At 40.1% G+C, this 10712-nt stretch overlaps 1 protein-coding gene across 1 annotated transcript; it reads left to right on the forward strand.

Annotated features, from left to right (window-relative positions):
- The first annotated feature begins 2796 nt into the window (after positions 1-2796).
- Positions 2797-10303, forward strand: alx1 (ALX homeobox 1). The gene is made up of 4 exons (XM_034685921.1): positions 2797-3151; positions 3529-3833; positions 4232-4360; positions 8651-10303. Exons 1-4 carry the CDS (start codon positions 2965-2967, stop codon positions 8990-8992), a joined length of 963 nt encoding a protein of 320 aa, XP_034541812.1. The 5' UTR covers positions 2797-2964; the 3' UTR covers positions 8993-10303.
- Positions 10304-10712: the final 409 nt, after the last annotated feature.

Raw genomic sequence — 10712 nt, forward strand, 5'->3', positions numbered from 1 at the left:
ATTCTTCAACTGGCTTTTTTATCGGTACTTTGTGTGTTTGTGCGTCTAATGACAAGTTTTGTGTTTTAAATTAACTCAATAGAAAAATTACAGAAGCTTAAACAATGAGTGTGGAGCTGGATTTCAGATTTCCTGTTGTGCATTTGACAATAAAAACAGATATTGTTAATTATTGTTTTGTTAATTGAAGTTGCAGTGATGTGTTTGCTGTCTGATGATTTAAAGTGTTCACGTCCTGTAGGAGGAATCTTCTTGTATGACTGTTTTTACTGTCATTAAAATTGTTATATTGTGTATCACAGCATCTGGATTCATTTGGACCTCGCTGGCGGCTACGTTCTGCTTTCACTCATAGGTGACTTGTTTAACATATCTCCATGAACCCAGATGACTTTGTCAAGTGACAGAGAGCTGAGGTCTGTCAGCGCTCAGGAATGCCTGACTCCTGGAAAAACAAAAAGACAAACAAACAAAATCAAAACAAACTCCTGAAGCACGATATGTGCTGCTTTCACTTTTTTGATATTCGACTTTACGAGCCAAGCGTTCTGCAGGCTCAGATGACATTCATAAGCTCCATAAAAATTTGGGCTTTTGGGGAAAATAAACTCTGGTCGTCTTCGTGTTTAGTGGCTCGCCAAAGTTTGAAGACGTCTCCATAGATTGAATTAGACCCCGGGGTGGCTTTAAGCACCATGATGTCATGTTTGTGCCTTCTGAAGTGGCACGTTTTGGCCTCTCAGGCTCTGCTTTTGTTTTATTGGACAGTGATCAAACACATTACGACTCAAATGTATGATAGTTAGCTCAGTCCAATCATATTCTGAGCATGTTGAGGCTGCATGATGTTATAACAAACTGTCAGTATAAGCTTTTATTTAAAATGACATGTTGGTCTTTCACATGACATATTGGCTGTGTGACTTACAGAATTAGTCTGACAAATCAGCCTGAGGGTGACCAAACCCTCTAAACTTCTCAAACCTATACAGCATCCATCGTGGCAGGAATTCTCAGCCTGCGTCCCACCAAAACCTCAGTGAACTTTTCACATTTTCTCCTCAGCATGAGCCAGTGTGCGAGGTCATCTTAGAAGCCCAATAAGACACCACCCCCCTGCTACCCTATTTATTTTTATTTTTACTCCTGTGGCACCGCGAAGCTCCAGGTAACTGCCACTGACCCCAGAGCGAACCAAAGCTGCACGCATGGTGAGCATGGCAGGTGGTGTAGCTGCGGGTGGAGACGTGGAGGTGGAGGAAAATAGGCTTTGGTTAGTGGTAACATAATGCCTCCAATAAGAAGAAATAGAGGAACCGCTTTTCCTGGCCTACTGCAAAACTCCCTGTTGAGTGAGTGTGTGTGTGTGTGTGTTTTTGTGTGTGTGTGTGTGTGTGTGTGTGTGTGTGTGTGTGTGTGTGTGTGTGTGTGTGTGTGTGTGTGTGTGTGTGTGTGCTGCTAGATTCAGGGAAATCTTTCTGCATGAGGAGGATGTTTGGTCTTCAACCTGAGCTGCAGTGATCAATACTTCATGTTCAGAACCAGAACCTTTGAATGTCAGATATCTTTCCTGAAGTGTTGTTTTTAATATTTTAAATTAACTGAATTTTTAAATCTCTTATTCAACTTATTGCCCTTAACATACTATGCAAACACATTACCATTACAACTTATTATCATGAGGGGAGCGTTTTAAATGTATTTCTAAAAATTGACGCAGAAACGTGCGCTTGAGTATCCACTACAATTTACTGACGCAAAAGGATCAAACACTTTCGCAAGTTTCACACGAATTGAGTCAAAAAAGCACAGGTTTATTTTCAACAAGCAGCATGGGAAAACTCTACAACACGACGGCCTTACAGAAAGTTTGAAATGAATCAGGAAAGTCTGAAAAACCGCTCAGCGTATAAGACTTTTACGCTTTTTGTCATGCGCTAAATTTCCAAGACCTTCTCTCCTTCATTTTCCTCCCTGTTCCGTTCTTTTATTTTAGAGTATTCTGCATGATTTAGACTCCGAGTAAGTCTGTGCACGTGCCAAAATCAATTAAAATTGGTTATTTAAGACAATTTTCATTACCGTCAGAACCACAGTCGCTGCTTTAGAACCCTATGCGCAATAAAACTGCTCATGCGCAAAACGCAACTGATTTATTGAACTTCTGAAAGACAAAAACTTTTTTTTTTCCTTCATCCGTTTTAATTTAATTTTTTCCTTTTCAGACAGATTTGTAAAAGTTAAATTTGTGATGTTGTTATTACCAAGTTTTCCATTTGGAGATTATTAAAGACTTATTACGCACAGAGGCCTACCACACCTACAGCAGGTTTAACAAATCTACACATTACAGAAGAAAGCCTTTTCATCAGGTAACATTGAGGTTGTAAAACAGTTATTTTTACAGAATTAAATCTAATGAATTGTATTTTGAATTTTCATAAAATAGGTTGAATTTAAATAATTTTGCAGCTCGTTTTAAAACCTTTAAAAAACGAATTGAACGAGCAGCAGCCTCCTGAAGGATCCACAGTCTCAGATTAAATCCTGTTAGCTGTCCCAGCTAGCAGCAGCTGCAGCAGGTAAATTAGAGTCTCATTGAGGAAGTGTAAACAGGCTGTAATTTAAAGTCACTTCTGATTGTTTCCTCTCTGACTCGTCGTGGGTCCAGATTCTCTTCAAACTGCTGCTCGGTTTGGGTTCAGCTCGTGGGAGGAGTTGGTGCTGCTTCATATTCAGAGAGGAGGGGTGGGTATGTGTGTGGATGGGTGGGTGGGGGGGCTCTTTAAGGATCTCATTCTCTTTTGGGGCTATAAAGACGTAGTGCCTTCAAGACGGAGCAAATTAACAGTGGCGAATTATTGCATTATAGGACGCATCGCTCCGCTCATCGTTGCGCGGAGGAGATTAGTTTCTTTCTTTTTTTTTATGGTGACATTCAGTTAAAGCGAGCGGATTAGGGTGATGGAGTACATGGAGGATAAGTTTGCGATGAAAAACCAAGCGATGAAGGCCAGCGATTACTACATGGAGCAAGTCATGGAGAGCCTGGACGGCGCGCAGTACTTCACCAAGTCCTCCCCGAAGTGTGTGCAGGCCTTCGGGCTGCAGAGCGGGGAACACCGCTCCTCGCCCTGTGGAGACCAAAACGGTGCGTAAAAATCACTTTTTGTAACTTTCTGTAGAAACAGTCAGAGCTTAGGGGACTGATTCTGCAGCTGTCTGTGAGTTAAAGAGACATCGGAGGGAATGGAGCATCCAGTAGTCTCTTTTTTTTTACGCATGCAAACTTTTCTTGTTCTTTTTTATGCTTTTCTTTTGTAAATTGGATTTAATAATCTCTTTGTTTTCGACATTTTGAAGTCTGAGGATCTTTGTTGGTCCTCCAAAATTTCTGATGCAAGAATAAAACTATTTTTTTTTTGACAACAGCAATGTCTGACTTGCATTTTTACGTGCAGGTTGCACGCACATTTAATAGCAACTCATGAATCTATGATTATACATTTTCTGATTTGTTAATTATAGGCAGCTACGGTGTGCCAAAAACAGACGACGACACTTTGCACTCGGATCTCGGGAGGTCCATGGACAGTTGTTGCACCCTGCGGGCCTCTCCGGTGACCTCCGGACAGGACAAAACGGATTTGGAGGACATGGGTGACAAATGTGACAGCAACGTGTCCAGCAGCAAAAAGAGGAGACACCGGACAACCTTCACCAGCGCGCAGCTGGAGGAGCTGGAGAAAGTGTTTCAGAAAACGCACTATCCAGATGTTTACGTGAGGGAACAGCTGGCGATGAGGACGGAGCTAACAGAGGCCAGAGTGCAGGTACAGGCCAGCAGAAGACTTTTATTTTTGAGTCTCGGGTATGAAGAAAAAAGAAGGCATGAAATTAAAAACAGCGAGAAAACAGGAATGTGGGGAAAGCATCGCCGAGATGCGTAAATCACCAACTGCGCATTGTTGCTTATATAATTATACCCGAGATGTATGCAGCAACTGAGACAAATATATTGTTTTATTTATAAGCTGTGAAAACTTTATTTTTTTTAACCAAAAGAGTGGGTTTTTTTCTTTTAAAATACAGGCTTCAGAATTATTTTTATTTTTCGTCTCCACATTTTTTCAGACTTCTTTTTCAAGCATTTGGAGCATGACCTTTTATGAAAAAGTCACATTAATTAAGTGTTAATTCTTTTGACTGTTTCCTCTTTTTTTCCAAACAGGTTTGGTTTCAGAACAGAAGAGCAAAGTGGAGGAAAAGAGAGCGCTACGGACAGATCCAACAAGCCAAAACTCACTTTGCAGCCACCTACGACCTATCAGTGTTACCGAGGACCGACAGCTACACACAGGCAAGTTCAATCTGGTGTTTTTAAAACAATTACAGTTCATTTTTTAATTTGAAATGAACCTCTGATGAGATTTTTACTCGTCAAACTCAAACTATAGGCGGTGGTTCCTCACGCGTAAATCTTCTTTCCTCCAAGTCCTCTTCCAGAAAGAGAAATTACTCCCACAATAAATGAAAGCTTTAATATGCATAAATCAGCGCCTGTCATTGCTGCTCTATTCATCACTTATTATGAAAGCCATCTTCAGATAAGAGGCTGGACTCTGATTAGAGCCTGTGTGAGGTGTCACGGCTGAATTAATGGCCTTATATCAGATTTCATTGGCTGAACATTCATCTTACCGTTTGGAACAAAGGTCAGGTACAAGATGAGGTGAGAGGAGACGCACAGTGTCAGTTTGTTCCTTTTGGAGGGTGTTTTCTATCACAAACTGAGATTAGGCCTCAGAGTGTTGGAGATATACACAAGGGAGCTTCATGGATGAGTGTGCTAACATTTAAAGTTTACAGATAGCAGCTTGTGGGTTTCATTTAAAGAGGTAGAATTAAAAAAGAAAGTCCCAACACAATGTCAGGAATCTGGTCTTTCATTTTCTTCACACATGTTTCTGATATCTACCCTGGACACCAGCCATGCCCTCTGCTCTCAGCTGATCCAGATTTCTGTCATTAAATGGACCGTCCCTGTGTAACGGTGCTGGCACCAGGCAGGGTTCTGTCCCCTTAAACTCACTGGACATGGATTGCATTCCTGTGGTTTGTTGTGTTTTGTTGACGGGGAGGTTTTTGGTCATTTTTGCTGCTTTTTGGGCGCAGACTTGAAGTCCTGCTTATTGATGGCATATTGTCAGGAACATGTTGGCAAAGCTGTTTCTCAGACCATGACCATGTTTCCATGATATGAACAGACAGGGGGGGGACGCTTTCTTCTTACAAAACCACTATTGGTTTGAGGTTTTTTAAATTAAATTGTATGTAAAGCCGTACTTTGGCAAAAGGTTCTGTCCTGTTAAGAGCAAAAGCAAAAGTTATCCGATACAGTCTGAATTAAAATGTTCTGTAATTATATTTGTTCATTTATTTGAACATTTTGGAACTATTTTGCTTTATTTGTTCAATGAGAATTGAATATTTTTATTTTCTTAAATTACCACCTGGATGTTATGTTAAAGAACATGATGGCGGCAGAGTCCATTGATATTTATTTGACTGATTACAGTCACAAGTTTTTATGCTATCCTCATGTTTCTTACATACACTGTCACGACTTCTCGGTTTGATTGAAATCTTGGAGCAAATAAATCTGCGTCAGAGTGAATAATCCATAACTGTCAGTTCAGTTTGCATCCCATTTTAAAGAAACACACACACACACACACACACACACTCACACACACACACACACTGATTTATGGACTTTAAAATGAGTTTGCTACACGCTGACGTGATGAGTCTCTCTATGTCCTCCTACAAACTCCCCAAATTTAAATTATTTACCATTAAGCGTTTACTTAAACCCCTGTAACACATTTTATTATTTACTGCAGTTTTTTTTTTACTAGTCATGCATAGTTTGGGTTTTATTTATTTATTGTTTTTTTATTCTAGTAATAGTTTATTTCATTTAGGACATATAATTATATTAATAGGTACATTAATCAAAATTTTAGCAGTATTTTTCTGTAGTAATCTGTCAGAATTAGCCCAAGTAGTCTGTAGTTCTAAAGCGGGTACTTAAATAAGACAGAAAACAAGATTCATAGTTAAAGGACAAATCAGCAGAAATAGTGAGGGATTGTTCCACGTTGTGTGAAATCTCTATACCTAATAAAAATGGGGGTACATGAAATCTAAGGTTTGTGCTGCTCAAAGTAAGTAAAATGATTACATGTGAAAACAACTGTTCACAGACGTGTTCATGTTAAACTGGATGATCCACATACACTGCTGTCAGCAGTTTTTACAGAGTGTATTTGTCCCCATGCAGAAAGTTGTGTAAGAAAGACAGACTGCATTTTCAGAAAGCAGTAGAGTAAAGTAAAGATGTATTTTTCACTCTGGTTAAAGAGGTTATACAACCCTTAAAGTAAAGACAAGATATTGAATTGTTGCAGCTAAAATGATTTTTTTTTGTGCTTATTGCAAAAGGGGTAAAAAACTTAAACACAAGGAAAATGTTCCTGACAAGAGAAACAAAAAACATTTGGAAAATTAATAGGTTTTTTTAAGTGCTTTGGCCTCCAGCTTTTAAGGTCACTACATTTGTTTCCAACTTTTATCCTCTCATTTTAACACTGACAATAATGGTGATACATTTACGGCTGTAGTGAATGTACAAGTCAACAAAAATGTAATTCAAACCACAGCCAAGAATTCATTTTGAAGTAATTTCTGGAGAATGTTCCTCCATAGCTGTTTCATGTTTTGAGTCCACAGGCAAGACTGAAATGTTCCTTTAATTAAACTTAATTGAAACTCTGACAAAATCATCCTAACTAAAAAATGAATAATAGACGTGTACATGTATACTCTAGAAGTGGTAGATTCTTTTTCAATGTGTTGTTTACTAGAGGCCCACATGGACTTACAAGACACCAAAAGACAGAACCGATAAGAGCAGCAACATAATGAGGGAAAAAACAAATACATCGCTGTACATGTCAAACAACGACAGACTAAAATTTAACACCATGCTGCACCTTAGAAATTAAAACCTAATCTCTTGTTAAGCAATTACTTTAACTTGAGTAAATTAAAAACAGTGTCCTCCTACTCTGTGGAGAGGCTGTTAACACACACTGAGCGAGCTGAGACTCTTTGTGTGTAAGTTGGTATTTGAAACAAAATCAAATCATCCTAAAAAATTACACATTAAAGAAAAGCTAACCGTCTGCTCTTTACATTTACCACTTAGAAATGATTACATATGAGGCAATCTTTACAATATTTACTTTGTTGCAAAGTATTAAAGATGTATCGCACTGAGAGTACATTTAGTCTGTAGTATGATACGCATATCTTTTCCTTCAGGGTGGACATGCCGTCTCTGCTTCTATTTCGCATAATCATCAGCTCACTTATTACCGGGCTATCAAATTAAGATCCAAACAAGCTGACTTGCAGGTCAAAGTACCTTTAAACCCAACATTTGTATTCACGTTGAAGTCCTAGCGTTGGTGCTTTTCCATTGTGATTCTTAGCAGATGCAGAAAATAACAGCAGCACCTATAAGGTCCTCTTCCCTGTAACCTTTCTGTTTGCATTTTCTTCTCACTCGACCATCCTGTAACTCTGCCAAAACTCATACCGTGTCGTGGTTTGTGTTTGCTTCATGTCTGTTTTCTTCAATTTGGTCGACGTCTCTTTTGCTCAGCCCCTTGTGTGTTTTAACTCCCCTCACTAGTTTCTGCATAGGTTTCCTCACCTTGTCTTATTTTCTCTGGTCAGTCTTTAACCACCAACATAAAGTTTTGATCTCTTCAAAATTTAGAGCGTTATTAAAAATGTACTCTATGTTGTCCACAGATGCTATTGGAAAGTAACATTTTTGCCAGTGTCAACAGAGAGAGTTAAAATCCTAAACTTTATAAATGTGGATTGATTTGATATGTGGAATGTGATCAGGTGGTCTCCGGTATCATCTTTGCTATGCAGAACTAATAACCATTGTCAAAGGGTTTTGACCAATCAGAATCAAGTATTTTTTAACAGCCAGGTGATTAGTGTGAAATTTTCGTTATTTTTTTTGTTTTGTTTTTTACACTGTAAAAAGCCTTCTTTAAGTCACTATAACACAGATGCTAAATGTGCAGTTAAATCAGCAACGAGCAGTTTCAAAATTGAACTCCTCATTCTCTAAATACATGTTTAGGACAGTTGCAACAACTTCTTTCTTCTGCCTCCATCCTCAGTCGTTACAGAAAACTATGTGACAGCAAGACATCGCACACACTTTCATTTATTCATTAATAACTTGAGTAGAGTGTGGCGTAAATAGTTTTTAGCCTCCAAAACTATATTTTGATCAAAGCTGCAGCATGTTCAGCGTGTGTACTGGTGGGTAGAAGGTCAGACTGAGCATGTGCAGTACAAGTTACATCGCTCTATTGTGTTCTGATTGGAGAAATGAGAGCTGCCCCCAGTCATGCCTGTATAAGTGCGTGTTTGAGATGTTAGGAAATGCATTTGCAGCCTCAAGCAATACATCTCTTTGCATATTCCAAATGTTTCCTCTGTAAGAATTATAGAGTATGTGCTCACATGGATCCTCCTTCTCCCTAACTCTCGACAGATTCCCAACAACCTGTGGCCGAGCTCCTCCCCTGCCGGCTCCGTGGTCTCCTCCTGCATGCTGCCCCGGGGCTCCCCTCCTTGCGTCACCTCCTACCCTCACTCCCCTCGCTCAGCTGCCGGCGCCGCGGACCACGGCTACGTAAGCTTCCCCAACCAGCAAAACCAGTTCGGCCACGTATCCCTCAACAACTTCTTCAGCGCGGACTCCCTCCTCGCGCCGTCCGCCAACGGCCACCACCCGTTTGAGACCAAGCCTGAGTTCGAGAGGCGCTCGTCCAGCATCGCCGTGCTGCGCATGAAGGCCAAGGAGCACACGGCCAATATCTCGTGGGCCATGTGATGGAGGCTCCTGAGCGTGTCTGGAAAGAAGTTTTTTGGAAAGAAGTGTGGGAGTTGCCCGAAGAGTCTGAAAAACAAGGTTGTTGCTGCAGCACAGCTCTGACTACATTTTCTGTCATCACGGACTAGCTGTGACTCATTTATTGCCACAAGCAATAATCAAGTGTGCTCTGCAAGATCTTATGTTTGATATTGACCAAACTTTATTCATTGAGTCAAGAAAATAGAGCACTTCTAAGGACTCTTAAAGCAGCGTGTCAAATATACTAAAGAGGGTATCAACACATTTCAAAGCCATAATGTTGTGAGACAATCAGCTGTCTTATCGATGGTACGGTGGACTGAAACTATCATCAGATCAACCGAACGATCCAGCGCTTAGAGACACTTTTCAGGAAGGTGGAAGACATCTGGACCCTCATGTAACTTGTATCTACTTCAAAGAGTTTTATTATCTGGTGATGAAACAGACTGACATTAAAACTGATGTCTCTGTATGACCAGACAGTCTGGGTCAGGTAGATTATTTCTTCATTGTTATTCTTAACGCCTGAAAACGCTGCCATGACAAACCAGATCCAGAGTGCCTTTGTTTACATTCCACATAAAAAGTTATCTTCACAGTTAAAACCAAGCACACAATCTTTTTCTGTCAGAAACATCACTCTCACAAGTACGGGACAAGATCGTCAAAGAGACAACATATTCTCATTTGTCCTCAGGGGTTGCTAAAATTGACTCGAACCAACAGTTCCTCACACTAGCTTTAACAACACCAACACAGTCTGTTCATTTAAACTTCCAGGGTAACGTCCTGTGTTTTGGTCCAACCAGACACTTAATGAACCCTCATGATCTGCTTGCTTCTTTGTTTTTGTTTCTAATGAGGATCAGGAAGTTCTGAAAGTTTCCTCTCTGTAAAGACTAAAATGCGTTAAAAGGGAGGTCAAGTAAGAAAACCTCCGGCCTCCAGCTGGGCTTCAATCCCAGTGTGTGTGTGTGTACACGTGGATCCAGAGGGAGGGGGGTCCCTCAAACCACTACAGCATCTCTAAGCACTGTGAATAAGCTCCCTTTACCGTCGTCTTCCTCCCTCAATACGGCTCAGGACTAAAGATGAGCAGCGTGGGCTCAAACTGACTCGTTGTACTGATGTGTGTGTGTGCTTTGCAGCAAAGCTCTGTAACCTCTGTCGCCTGCCTCTGTGCTGTATCACAGGTACATGATGTAGGCTGGTGAGGCAGGTTTTTATAATTGTTTGTGTTGGAAATTATATGTTGTACGCAAAATAAATGAATGTCAATTGATTCTAGCATGACTACAGATTTTTTAAAAACATTTTATACAGAATAGCTTGATCCACAAATATACACAACCAGTCAAAAGTTTGGACACACCTTCTCATTCAATGGTTTTTATTTGTTTTAATTATTTTCAACATTGTAGTTTAATTCTGAAGACATCAAAACTATGATATGATATAGTTTTGCCATAATCTGGATTACAACAGTAGTCAAATAGGACTATCCATTGTGTGCTAACCCTACATCTGAACAACACAACTGATGGTCTCAAACACATTAAGAAGGCAAGTCATTCTACAAATGAACTCTTGACAAGGCTCATGTTAATTAGAAACCATTCCAGGAGACCACTTCATGACGCGGACTGAGAGAACACCAAGAGTGTGCAAAGCTGACATGAAGGAAAAAGGGGGCTAC

The sequence above is a fragment of the Notolabrus celidotus genome, chromosome 6 (genome assembly GCF_009762535.1).
Source record: "Notolabrus celidotus isolate fNotCel1 chromosome 6, fNotCel1.pri, whole genome shotgun sequence".
Lineage (NCBI taxonomy): Eukaryota > Metazoa > Chordata > Actinopteri > Labriformes > Labridae > Notolabrus > Notolabrus celidotus.